General features: G+C 41.7%; 1 protein-coding gene across 1 annotated transcript in view; it reads left to right on the forward strand.

Moving 5' to 3' along the window:
• The window catches only part of Skor2 (SKI family transcriptional corepressor 2), a 47,658-nt gene extending 33,921 nt beyond the window's left edge, over positions 1-13,737 (forward strand). Inside the window, 2 exon segments of the mRNA XM_045144523.1 lie at positions 4,973-5,040; positions 13,675-13,737. Coding sequence (XP_045000458.1) covers positions 4,973-5,040; positions 13,675-13,737 — 131 coding nt within the window.
• Positions 13,738-14,169: the final 432 nt, after the last annotated feature.

Raw genomic sequence — 14,169 nt, forward strand, 5'->3', positions numbered from 1 at the left:
TAATATTCTCCCCCCCCCCCCTCTCTCTCTCTCTCTCTCCAAAATAAAATGGGTGGGGGAGGGTGCTGGAGATATGGCTCAGAGGTTAAGACGCTTGCCTGAAGAGCCAAACGAACTTAGTTAGATTCCCCAGTACCCACATGAAGCCGAATGCACAAAATAGTGCATGCAGCTGAAGTTGGTTTGCAGTGGCCAGAGGCCCTGGTGTGCACATTCTTTCTTTCTCTCTTCTATCTCTCTCTGCTTGCAAGTAAATAAATACAACTATTTAAAAGAAAAAACACCTCACCAGACGTCATGGAGCATGGCTTTAATCCCAGCAATCAGGAAGCAGAGGTAGGAGGATCACTGTGAGTTTGAGGTCAGCCCAAGACTACATATTGAATTTATGGTCAGCCTGGCCTAGAGTGAGACCCTATCTCAAAAAAAAAAAAAACAAACAAACAAACAAACAAAAAAAAACTCATTCATTATTTTCTTTAATGACGTGAAAGAGTCCATATATAGAATAGCAAAACTATTTTGTAGAAGAGGGCTGACAGAGGTGAAAAGGCTTGCAGGTCGGAGTAGGAGTGAAATGACCCATAAGGGAGCCAGCTGAGCCCATTTCACAGTCTCCTGTCTTATTCCGCTTGAAGGCATCACATGCACAGTGCTCCACATTTCCTGTGGCTGGCTCTGATGGAGGCCCACGCCCTCACAAGCACTGGGCTTCTGCAGACAATGGAAGCTCTCCATGCTGTGACTTGCACAAATGTGCAAAGGTAGAAAACACGAAGCTGAGTGTGGTGGCATATGCCTTTGATTCTAGCACTCAGGAGGCAGAGGTAGGAGGATCACCATGAGTTCAAAGCCAGCCTGACACTACATAGTAAATTCCAGGTCAACCTGACCTAGAGCAATACCCTACCTCCCAAAACCAAAACAAACAAGCAAACAAAACCAAAAACATGATTGCACTGCACATATCTGAATAAAATTCTTACATGCAAGAGACTAGACTTGATGGAGTATCAGATACTGTGAAATAGATGGCAGGGAGCTTACCTCTAAGAACTTCCTGCCCTAATTAAATTACAGTGTTGAAAACGTTTCTTCAACCAGTTGACTCTAAAATAAGTTGAGGGCTGGAGAGATGGCTTAGCGGTACAGGTACATGCCTGCAAAGTCAAAGGACCCAGATTCAGTTCCCATGTAAGCCAGATGCACAAGGTGATGCATGCATCTGGAGTTCATTTGCAGCAGCTGAAGGCCCTGACATGCCTTCTCTCTCTCTCCTTCTCCTTCTCCCTCTCCCTCTCCCTCTCCCTCTCCTCCTCCCTCCCTCCCTCCCTCCCTCCCTCCCTCCCTCCCTCCCTCTCTCTCTCTCTCTCTCTCTCTCTCTCTCTTTCTCTCATAAATCAAATAAATAAATAATTGAGCATGGTGGCACATGCCTGTAATCTCAGCACTGGGGAGGCAGGTGGATCGACACAGGTTGGCGGCCAGCCCGATCTACTTAGTGAATCCCAGGTCACTCAGGGATATATAGTGAGACTCTGTCTCAAAAATAATAAAGTGGGGTGGGGAGGGCTGGAGAGATGGCTTAGTGGTTAAGGCACTTGCCTGTGAAGCCTAAGGACCCAGGTTCAATTCCCCAAGACCCACCTAAGCACATGGTGGCTCATGTGTCTGCAGTTCATTTGCAGTGGCTGGAGGCCCTGATGCACCAATCCTCCCTCTCTCTCTCTCTCTCTCTCTCTCTCTCTCTCTCTCTCTCTCTCTCTCTCAAATAAATAAATATATACTTTTAACGTGGGGTGGAGGGAAGACCTAAAATGGGTAGGAGGCTCTGTAGGGTGCTGTCAGCAATGACATTTTTTGGATACAACTGTCCCTTAGTATTCATGGGGATTAGTTCCAGGACCCTTTGCAGATACCAAAATCAGTGGATGTTTGAGTCTGACATAACACAGCATAATATTTGCATAAAACCTGAGCATATCCTCACATATACTTTACATGATAGCCAAGAAACTGTGCATTGTGGGTTGACTCCACATTGGGCCACATGAGTGGTGGGAATCATGAAAACTTTAACAATAGTAAAGGTTTCTGAACATAAGAAATGACCAAAAATTAATCCAGATGCAGAATGAATTGGGTGTCTCGGCAGCGATATAGGAATTTTGGGTTCCTTGTGCGCCAATGCACCAATAATAATTTGGGGTGTTCCTAGGTGTCTTATCAATTTAAAGAATGAAATCCACAGACCAGAGGATAAGGTTCAGAAAGATTTTATTATAGCTTCGAGCTCTGGGAGGGGGAAGAGAATGGGGGCTTAAGTCTAGAACATAAGCAAAGGAAGCAGGTAGAGCTCTTGTCCAGAGAGACAAGAGGGGGGGTTGAAAAGCCCACCTGGAGGCTCAGGTGTGGATTTATTTTGAGGAGTGGCAAAAAATTACTACATGCCAAAGACCAGATTTACAGGTGTATGACAAAGACCAGATTAGGTAGGGATCAGAGTTTCTGTCATGTAGAAAGGCAACAAGCTCATCTAGAAATTCTTCCTGGAGGTTGTAACCAGAGAAAAAAGGGATTCTGCTTCTAATCAAGGGGGAAAAAAAAAAATCACTTTGGGTTTCTGATACCCTAATTACCTAGCCAATTTCTGTCTCCTATCAATAGCACCTACCCGGGTGGCATCACGTGACTTCACTGCGCCTGTGCTTCTAAGCACACAGCACCCCACTTTACAGCATGCCCCCATGTCACATCATGAATGAACACTGCCTAAAACTCCTCACTCAGACTTAAGACTATTTTTATTATGTCATGAACTATAGTGTTTTTTTTTATTTTTATTTTTTATTTTTTTTATTTTTTTTAGGATTTTTTTTTAAATTTTTTAATTTGAGAGCGACAGACACAGAGAGAAAGACAGATAGAGGGAGAGAGAGAGAATGGGCGCGCCAGGGCTTCCAACCACTGCAAACGAACTCCAGACGCATGCGCCCCCTTGTGCATCTGGCTAACGTGGGACCTGGGGAACCGAGCCTCGAACCGGGGTCCGTAGGCTTCACAGGCAAGCGCTTAACCGCTAAGCCATCTCTCCAGCCCAACTATAGTGTTTTTTAACATACATACAAAGTTTCCTGGGTTTTTTGTTTGTTTGTTTTGTTTTGTTTGTTTTTGCTTTTGTTTTCTTGAAGGAGAATCTCACTATAGCCAAGGCTGATCTAAAACTCACTTTGTAGCCCCAGGCTGTCCTGGAATTCATGTCAGTTCTCTTAGCTCAGCCTCCCTGAGTGTTAGAATTAAAGATTAACGTATGGACTACAGAGATGGCTTAACAGTTAAGGCACTTGCCTGTAAAGCTTAATGACCTGAGTTCAGTTCCCCAGTACCCACATAAAGCCAGATGCACAAAGTGGCATATGCGTCTGGAGTTCATTTGTAGCAGCTAGAGGGCCTGGTGCACCTATTCTACCCCCCCCTCTCCCTTTCTTTCCTTTCTCTCCCTTCCTCCCTCCCTTTATCTCTCTCTCTCTCTCTTCCTCATTCTTTCTCTCCTCCCCACTTGGGAGGCTGGGGTAGGAGGATTACTATGAGTTTGAGGTCAGCCTGAAACTACAAAGTAAACTCCAAGTCATCCTAAGCTAGAGCAAGACCCTACCTTGAAACCCTCCTTCCCCCAACCCCAAAAAAAGATTAAAGGTGTACATAACTAAGGCTTGCAAGGTGTAGCCCAGGCTAGCCTCCAACTCCCTGATCGCTCTGCCTCCACCTCTCCAGTCATTTTCTACCGGATTGGACTGTGTTGTGTTAGATTTGATTTAAAAAATTGCTGTTTGAGTTGCTGACTTGTGTTTCATAAAAATTTCCTAAGTAGGGCGGGGAAATGGCTTAGCAGTTAAGGCATTTCACTGTGAAGCCTAAGGACCCTGGTTCGATTCCCCAGGACCCACACAAGCCAGATGCACAGGGGGCACATGTGTCTGGAGTTTGTTTGCAGTGGTTGGAGGCCCTGGTGTGCCCATTCTCTCTTTCCCTCTATCTGCCTCTTCTTCTCTCTCTCTCTCAAGTAAATAAATAAAAACAAATTTTTTTTTAATTCTTAAGTGAATTTTGGTTTGGACTTAGGTAGAATTTCCAGCAATTTCTGAAATGCCCCTAAGCACACTTGTGCCATGTTGCACTGTGTATTCATTTATGGGATGCTCTCAGCACTGGTAATGCTAAAACCAAAACATGGATCAACTCTGAAAAACACTGAAGATGTTCTATCTCCTGCAGCATCACACATTCAACCCAAGCTCATGTTTTTAATGTAAAAATAATCACACTCATCTCCTTAGTATGCATTTTTGGATTTGTCTTTTATAAATAATAAAATTATATGCAGCCAGGCATGGTGGCCCCCATCTTTAATCCCAGCACTCTTGCATTAAAAAAAAAACAGATGATGGGCGTGGTGGCACATGCCTTTAATCCCAGCACCGGGAGGCAGAGGTAGGAGGATTGCCGTGAGTTCGAGGCCACCCTAAGACTAGATAGTGAATTCCAGGTCAGCCTGGACTAGAGCAAGACCCTACCTCAAAAAAAGAAAAAGTTATATTCATACCAAAATATGATTTTTAAATGAATTTACTTTCTATTTATTAACAATAAATGTTTGGTTTGCATACCTGTTTTATATACCTACATATCCAGGTTGCATAGAAATTCTTCATGTGAAAAGAGGTCACAAGAGGAAAAAGATTAAGATGCATTCATCCGCCTCTAATGCTAATACAATGCAAATGCTATGTAGATAGCCGTGCCACCAGGTTGTTTAGGAAATAATGACAAGGAAAAAAAAATCTGTGTGTTCATTACAGATACAATTTTTTTAAAAAAAATTTTGTAAAGTTGGTTAAATCCATATTCAGGACATTACTGTATAAAAGTAGATTTTGTACTTTAATTTCTTTCTCTCTTTTTCTCCCACCAGATAATTTTCAGGATCAGATGAAAAGGGAACTAGCTTATCGAGAAGAAATGGTGCAACAGTTACAAATTGTAAGATGCGTTTATTTTCATAAACGTGTGCTACTTCATTGTTTTGTTTTCACCTTCCTCCCCCATCCTTGTGAAACTGTTGGGTGTTTCTACTAGGAAAGCCTTTGGTCCACTTACCTCTCAGCTGTTTGAGATGCTAATTGCCATGAGATTTACTTAGGCTTAGGGTAAACAGATGTGTCAGTATGTTTCTTCTAAATGTAACTACCTCCCATGTGTTAATAAACAGATGTGTACATTGTCTCTGTGGGTGAACCAGAGGTACCTGCATTGTCTTCCACTATGCAACTTTGCAAGCCCTGCGCTGGGATGCGGTAGGAAGTCAGAGGAGTGCTGGATTCTCCCTTTCACCAGCCTCAGAGCTGAATATACACACAATTAGCCAATTACATGCACTTGAAGGAGAATGAAAAGAAACAAATTATTTCCAAATGAAGTGTGCTACTGATCCTAATCATTTCTAAAAGCAATCTATTTAGATGGGGGAAAGAAGCAGGAAAATGTTTGAAGAACTAGTGATTTTGTTGGGAGTTTTTGTTCCTCATGGTTTGTCCCTGTAGAGACACATCAGGTATTATTCCTAACATGTTTAAATTCTATCACTTTAAAATTCCCAAACTTCTTCATTTGTCAGAGTACAATGGGGAAGAGAAATTGTACTCAATGTTTGTGAGATTTTGTGAGTCACCTGGATAAACACGTAAATGCTGATCCCTCCAGGCGTGTTTAGAATTTGGATTGCTTGACAGTTTTTGATCTGATCTGTGTTTCTGTCTTGGAACCCTGAGTATATGTCTTGAGAGCCAGATGTTTAACTCTCTGACAGGATTATTTAAGAAAGACAGTTGGTAACAGTTCCTGTCTGCGTGCGAGGTAGCATGTCTGTGTTTTATGGAGATTCCTGAGTCGTCGCTAAGCAGTCTTGGAGTCCATCATATTTTCTGCCTGCTCAGGTCTCAGTGGAAAGTGCTGCTTGTCACTGAGACATTCCCACTGCAGTTTCCCTGATCTCAGGCACTCCTCAGTGCCCAGCTCAGACCACTGCTTGAACAGGGTCTTTCTTCTCACCTTGGTGCTAAAGGCAGAGGATTTTCTTAACGGGTAGACAATCAATCCCCCACACAGGGTAAAGACAAGTGTGTCTGTTATTCTGCCTTTGATTTCTAGATAAGAACTCAAGTTACTTACTGGGAATACGCTGATTGTTTTCTTCTTCCAAAGGAAGACTTTAAATATAAGACTGGTAGTTGAAGGAAGAAAATTCTAGGACCTTACTTATTTAACATAGGGTATCGTTTTCAAACTTTAAAGAGAGAATCGTCACATCTAGAAAGCATACAAAAATTATGATTTCAGTGTGACTGAGAGCATAGTGCATTAGGAAAGAAATGAGGTATTTATTTCTCTTGTTTTTCTTCCAAAACTTTTTTAACAACTTCCATAATTATAAAAAATACCCCATGGTAATACCCTCCCTCCCCCCACTTCCCCCTTTGAAACTCCATTCTCCATCATACCCCCTCCCCATGTCAATCAGTCTCTCTTTTAATTTTGATTTCATGATCTTTTCCTCCTCTTATGGTGGTTTTATGCAGGTAGTGTCAGGCACTGTGAGGCCATGGATATCCAGGTCATTTTGTGTCTGGAGGGAGCATGTTGTAAGGAGTCCTACCCTTCCTTTGGCTCTTACATTCTTTCCGCCACCTCTTCTGCATTCAGTGCCCTCTTTTAAGACCAGTGATGTAACTTTAATGTCTTAACTTTCTTTGACATTTGATTTCTTTAATAAAAGAGGAAATGATATTGTATCCATGTAGTCAGCAGACATTGTTGACAGGAGGAAAAAAAAGTCTCAGATCTTTCCAGGTAGTGGGTACATGAAAGATACAAACTGGTATTACCAAACATTTTTTTAAAATATTTATTTATTTATTTGAGAGCGACAGACACAGAGAGGAAGACAGATAGAGGGAGAGAGAGAGAATGGGCGCGCCAGGGCTTCCAGCCTCTGCAAACGAACTCCAGACGCGTGCGCCCCCTTGTGCATCTGGCTAACGTGGGACCTGGGGAACCGAGCCTCGAACCGGGGTCCGTAGGCTTCACAGGCAAGCGCTTAACCGCTAAGCCATCTCTCCAGCCCACCAAACATTTTGTTATATGATGCTACAAAATATTTTTTATCATGGAGTCATTGATTTAAGCAAGCCTTATTCATTCACATTCCACTAGGCAGCAAACTATTCTTGGTAGAAACTCCTGGAGAAGCTGAAATTCTCCCTTTGTTCTGTAGGTAACAACAGAATTCCTGAAATTCAAAGACACATCCAACATAAGAACATGGAAATCGGTCACACAGACAGGCTGTTCTTCACTATTCTCTTTCTCTGGGGTCCCCCACAAGAAGATGCCCAAGTCCATCACAGTGCCTTCAGCACCTAGCACAGGTCCACTTAATTGCACTCAAGCCCACTTAATTCTTTCCCTGATTTCTTTGGTTTGGTCTTGATGTCCTCAAATATTCTCTTACATGCTACACAACTACTACCACATCAAGAAAGGAAGGCATGCTAGTGAATTATGGGTACATTATGTGTTATTTACTGCCTGCAGCCAACAGGGGAGTCAACAGGGGAGACACCTCATACACGGCAGTTCTTCTATCAAACGGGACTGTTGTGAGGTTTTACCTGACAGGGACATGATTAAACATGAATGTGCCCACAGCCATACATGAATGACCAGTGGAATGGCATGGCCTTTCTCAAAGCAGTTCCGATGGTAGTAGAGCAAATTAAGCCATCATGTCTAGCACTGGTAATGCCGGAAGGACCCATTTTTGACTTGTGCTATCTGCTTTAGAATTGAGACAACCCACTCAATGTTACTGGAACAGTAATTTGTCTAGTTTCACATTCAGCTTCTTGTACTGGCTAACATACCTTGGGAGGGTGCCCTCAGACAGTTCTCTCTGAAGACTATCAAGAAGCTGCAACGTGTCCCAGTTATTTGCTCTCTTGGTTTTCTAGTTGAAAGCTGGCATTCATCAGTAAATATGACTGTACACCTCACTTCTGATCATTTTACCCTTAAAGTTTACAGAGCATATATAACTTTTTTCTCTAGATGAGGTAAAAGCCCATCTTATCTTGCAATCCCAGAGAATTCAAATATATTAAAACCCTCATATTTTGCAACGATTTCCACAGATACACTGTGCCTTTATCCTACATTGTTACACAGTGTTCCTTCTCCACAGACTCACATTGAAAGTATCTGGGGTATCATTGTCATGAGCAGAAAACGTAAGAGCAGAAAACTCAGATGTTTCTTTGAATCTCACATGTATAGATAGATTCTCTGCAGATGATAATTTCTGTCAATACTTCCTCCTCCAGTTTGTTAAATGCACAGTTGTAACAACCATACAAATGATCAACCTTCCTGTGCATGTATAACTGTATAAATGAATATGCATGCTCTGCAACATGAGAGTTAAAACATATGCAGAATTTGTTTATTTAACATTTATAAATAGCCACAAGCTAGCTCTGGAAAAATGCTTAAAATTTGAATTTTAAAATATTTGTATGTTAAAATCTCTCATCCTTACTCTGGGTTTTCAAATGCTTAAAGTCACTGTCTTCACCGACAACAGAAAGTATCCATCTGGGGCGATCAAATGAAAAACCTTAAGTATTGGGGAAAAAAATGCTTAAAGCATCTTCCTGACTATGCCAAATGTATTTCCATAAAAAAGGAAATATGCCGGGCGTGGTGGCGCACGCATTTAATCCCAGCACTTGGGAGGCAGAGGTAGGAGGATTGCCGTGAGTTCGAGGCCACCCTGAGACTACATAGTGAATTCCAGGTCAGCCTGAGCCAGAGTGAGACCCTACCTTGAAAAACCAAAAAATAAAAAAAAAAAAGGAAATATACTCCTCTGTTAACCAAAATGCAGAATTTTAAAGTTTAGTAAGTTCACAGACATGAAAATATTTGTTATAATAAAGGACAAAGGACTTCTCAATCATACAGAAATTACAATTCTCGGAGAAACATGTTTGATTTTTGTAAAACCAAAATCCACTGGCTCACAGGATTAGAAGGAAGCTGGAGGTATTTTCTTGAGTGCATAACCTTCTGACTAGAATTGATCCAAGGTCTGGAATATGCAGTCATTTACAGTGTGGACTAACACTACAGGGTACCTTGATGAGTTTCCTTTCTCATTACTAACTTGACAATTATTTCCTAAACGCACCTGTGTATAGGCTGTTAGTGCAGATTTGCTAAGGGTATGCTTCTCCTCCTGGTTCTTGAGGGCCAGTGTGCAGCTATACCACAGAGCACCTGATCAAGGCTAGCCCCAGATTCACGGGCTTTGATCTTTGCTGAGAGCTACCAGGAGCCATGTAGCTGGAGCAAATGTGCCAGTCTTGAAGCGCCCTCTGCTGTCTGTCTAGAGACCTGCAGCCGGGAATCACCTCAAAGTTCCTCAAGATTCAAATTAAAATAATGTTCAAGCAACAGATCTCATACTAATATGTCATTCAAAGTATACTTGTAAAAAAGGAGTCTGCCACTTCCCCATTGTGGGAACGCAGTACTTCTTTGTAGGGGAAGGAATGGTAGGTCATTAGGAAACGCCTGCTTTTGAGCAAGGATCCAGTTGCTCAGGGATAGGTCTTTTCTTGGAGATTCTTTAGTACCCATTAGATGGGAGCTTGACTAGATTTATAGAGTCTCAAACCAGAGAGTTCTTTTAAATGTAGTTTACATATTTTATTCTAAGAGGCAGGTAGAACTCTTACAATTTTTTACAGTATTTTTACAAAGTCATTTCTGGGCTGTTGAAGGAATTTGCCTTTGTGACTTTGTGTCAAGAAGAGGTCCCTACAAGTCAAGGACCTTGGTCTAGCCTCCATGTGACTATCAGGTGTCTCATTCCACTTTTATGAAACATTTTTTTATTTACTTGAGAGAAAGGGAAGGGGGAGAATGGGCATTCCAGGGCCTCCTACCATTGCAAACAAATTCCAGATGCATATGCCACCTTGTGCATCTGGCTTGTGTAGGTTCTGGGGAATCAAATCTGGGTCCCTGGGTTTTGCAGGCAAGTGCCTTAACTGCTAAACCACGTCTCCAGCCCTCTTTCCATCTTGATGTAGTGGCCTTTGTCTTGACAGTGACTCAGTTGTCCCTTAGTTCTATGATCCTCTCCTTTGTTTCACTTAGGTTGATATACCCAAGTGTCTGAGCACAAGCTAACTCCCTTGGCAGAAACTTGTTGTTGTTGTTGTTTTTCTTTCCTTCTTTCTTACTTTCTTTCTCTTTCTTCCCCCCCCCCCTTTTTTTTGAGGTAGGGGCTCACTGTAGCCCAGGTTGACCTGGAATTCACTATGTAGCCTCAGGGTGATCTCAAATTCAGGGCAATCCTTCTACCTCTGCTTCTCAAGTGCTGGGATTAAAGGTGTGCGACACCATGCCCAGCTTGGCACAAACTTTTTGGAATGATCCCAATACCTTAGACTTACTAGAGCCAATTGGTTAATTTAGAAATTATATAATACTTGAAAGTTTTTTTTATTATTTATTTATTTATTTGAGAGCGACAGACACAGAGAGAAAGACAGAGAGAGGGAGAGAGAGAGAATGGGCGCGCCAGGGCTTCCAGCCTCTGCAAACAAACTCCAGACGCGTGCGCCCCCTTGTGCATCTGGCTAACGTGGGACCTGGGGAACCGAGCCTCAAACCAAGGTCCTTAGGCTTCACAGGCAAGCGCTTAACCGCTAAGTCATCTCTCCAGCCCTACTTGAAAGTTTTTATCCATGCCAATCTTAGTGATTCCAAACTAGTCAAGATGAAAAGAAAGTTTCTCTAAGTCATACTGAAGATTTCCATGGAATAACTAGCTTGAACTACAGCATCTCAGCTCCCAACTCGGGAGTGTGTTGGCATTTGTAAATCCAATATTGTATTTTATAGAATCCCAAACACCATCAATTGTATGAGGCACCATTGCTTAATGAATCATAAAGAAAAACGCTTCTGACTATAATTCTAAGACACAATTATGATACATCCAATTTCAGAGACATTAAAATGTACGGACAATGTGTCTTAGAAAGGATGAAATGTGTAGTTTTTGTGAACAAGTGGGCCATGTGATAATCTTTATTTATCCTTCATGATTTAGCACTCAGAATTTAAAATCACAGTGCTTGGCTAAGAGCTTTTTAACCCCATCATTGTTGTTTAGCTTGTATTTCATCTTATTTTAAGGAAGTGAACACAAAATGCAGTATTGAGCTGGAGAGATGGCTTAGTGGTTAAGGTGCTTGCCTGCGAAGCCTAAGAACCCAGGTTCAATTCCCTTGCTCCCATGTAAGCCAGATGCATACGGCAATATATACATCTGGAGTTCATTTGCAGTGATTAGAGGTCATGGCATGCCCACTTCTATATGCCTTTCTCTCTCTCAAATAAATAAATAAAATATTTTATAAAAAATAGTATTTGTGTGAGGATAACTGCTCATAGCTATTTAAATTCTAGTTTAGAACTTTAGGACTCTAATATACTTGGAAATGCCTTCTCGTTTTGTTCCCCCTCTTAACATCTTAGCTTGATAAAATGAGAGATGGGGAAAGAGAGAAGATGGACTTTTGATTTAGCTTTGAAATCAACGTCCTTCAGCAGTTTTCTTTGGGTTACCATGGGTACTTTGGTGAGTGAGAAGTGGCACTCATGCTGACATTAACTTATCTCCCATAGCACCTGACTCATAACAGACATTGAATCTTGTGGCATCTGATCTTGAATGTGAGGACTCTTTTTAAATATGAAAGTGACCCAAGCACATTTTACTGGTAACACATTGGACCCAAAAGTTGGTATCATTCCTTGATATCTTATACAATAAAATCCCATTCAAGACTCTCACATTATGCAACTAACAAGAAAGGGGACCCGTGTGCTGTGGCGTATTGTAGCCTACACCAGCATGGAAAACTACAATTCAGGGATGCCTCTGTGAATAGCAGGTATAGCATAACCTGCTATGAAAAGAACAGGTAACTAGAGTAGGTCCCCGTGTCACTGTCCTTGTTATCTTTATCTAGCTGATCTCAGCCCACGTCCTAAAACACAAGATTAGGGCACTGAACCTTTTATGTTACTATATGAAACATTCATTTTAGTACTGCTATGCATGCGCCTTATCAGATGTATGCCTTTTGGATATATTTAATAAGTGGTTGCATATCAAAATAGTGAAGTGGTATTTTCATCTTTTTTTTTTTTAATCTATTAGAAGACCAATTCAGCTGATCTGCTATTATAGCAAAATGGCCTGGCACACCTAAGTCACCAGCATTGTTATAAGTTCACAACCTCTTTTGTCAGTAAAGGTTCAAAGCTGTGGACTGGTGAATCAAGAGAGTAATATATACTACCAGTAAAATGCTGGGAATGTTGAGATATAAAAACATAAAGATCCTGCATAGTCAAATATGGTAGTGCATACCTCTGGTCCCAGCACTTGGGGAGGATGGCTGAGGCAGAAGGATCACAAGTTTGAGTCCATCCATAGCTACAAAAAAAAAAAAAAAAAAAGGAAGAAAGGGAGAGGAGGCGATGTTGTCAAATGGAATGAAAATAATTGTATGTCTCCCAGTGTTTCTATTTAACAGCCACACTTCAGATTACATTTTAAAAAGAAACTATTGTTTTTCATGTAGCATAAATGCAAATTGTTGGAGCTCTGAGTTTAGCCTTATAGTGAGGCAACGGGTAGCATAATGACAGAGTTGCTTGGTTGCTTGACTGGGGTTCGTGGAGAGGCAAATCTAAATAATAAATGCAGTCTAATTTTAACTGTTTGAATTTTCTAATGAAAAGTAACATATCAAATGCAACAGGCTTTTATTCGTAGCCCCAGTGTTCAAAGTGCACTTCAAGTTTATCCAGACAAGAGCCAGGCAGCCCCTTCAGTGTCCTCATTTCTGTTTGTTATCAAAATTTATCCAAGCTAATAGTTTGTCTTTTGTCTTACTTGTGATTTGTAATGATAGCATATTTTTGTTTGTTTGTTTTCTGGTCACTGTTTGGTTCTCAGTAGAGTCTCACTCTACCCCAGGCTGACCTGGAACTTGCTCTGTAGCCCAGGCTGGCCTCAAACTTTTATGAACCCCCTACCTCAGTCTCCCAAGTGCAAGAATTAAAAGCATGGGCCACCCTACTTGGCTATTTTAGCATGTTTTATAAAGAAATCACTTCTAAACGGAATGACCTATCTATATTGACCTATCTAGTTGGCAATCAACATTCTCTTGTGAACTTGGATGTATTATAACTTGTAACTCGGTTTTCATGCCTATAAGCATAACAGTAGCATATTGATAAAAATGGAAAACTTAAAATATTTTTAGGGTAAAATATCACATGTCAACCTCAGGGACTAACTATAGCAACAGTGTGGTCACATGTTCTGTCCTCCCAGTGCTGTGCCCAGGCGCTGTGCTCTGCTGTTCAGTGGCCAGGAGACTGACAGGCAGATGGTCTGGCCCAATGAAGGGTCTTTACACGGCTGACTCCAACTCAGCTTACTCAGGTGGTCTCGTTTGTTTCTTACAGATCCCCTATGCAGCAAGCTTGATCAGGAAAGAAAAGCTTGGTGCCCATCTCAGCAAAAGTTAAAAGGTGAGATGCCCGAGGAAAGAGATTTCCTTAAGAGCCCTTGCTGCCATTCGCTGGCTGTGTTCTCTTATTTGAAATCGCCCATAGAACTTGGGTAAAGTTGTAGCCTGTGTGGAAGTCAATAGACCAATGAATTTTGTTAATCTCAGGCTGAGAATTCCTGATTGAGTGATTCAGTTCTTCTTGTGAACTCCATGGGAAGTCCCTAAATCTAAAGACTGTCTCCACTGTGTCTTCAGCAGTGAGACTCACTCTGTCTGTCCCTCCTGCTGCTCCGTAGGTTCTGCCTGCCCCGCTGCTGTGCCAGCCCTCATGATAGCTCGTCTGCTCTCTCCCGGCTCATTTGTACTGAGTTACTACAGATGCTAACATGAACAATCGGGGCAATATAGACCCCGGAGACCTTCTGTTCCAGGAATCAGTAACTCATTC

This window comes from Jaculus jaculus, chromosome 2 (assembly GCF_020740685.1).
Source record: "Jaculus jaculus isolate mJacJac1 chromosome 2, mJacJac1.mat.Y.cur, whole genome shotgun sequence".
In the NCBI taxonomy this organism is placed as follows: domain Eukaryota; kingdom Metazoa; phylum Chordata; class Mammalia; order Rodentia; family Dipodidae; genus Jaculus; species Jaculus jaculus.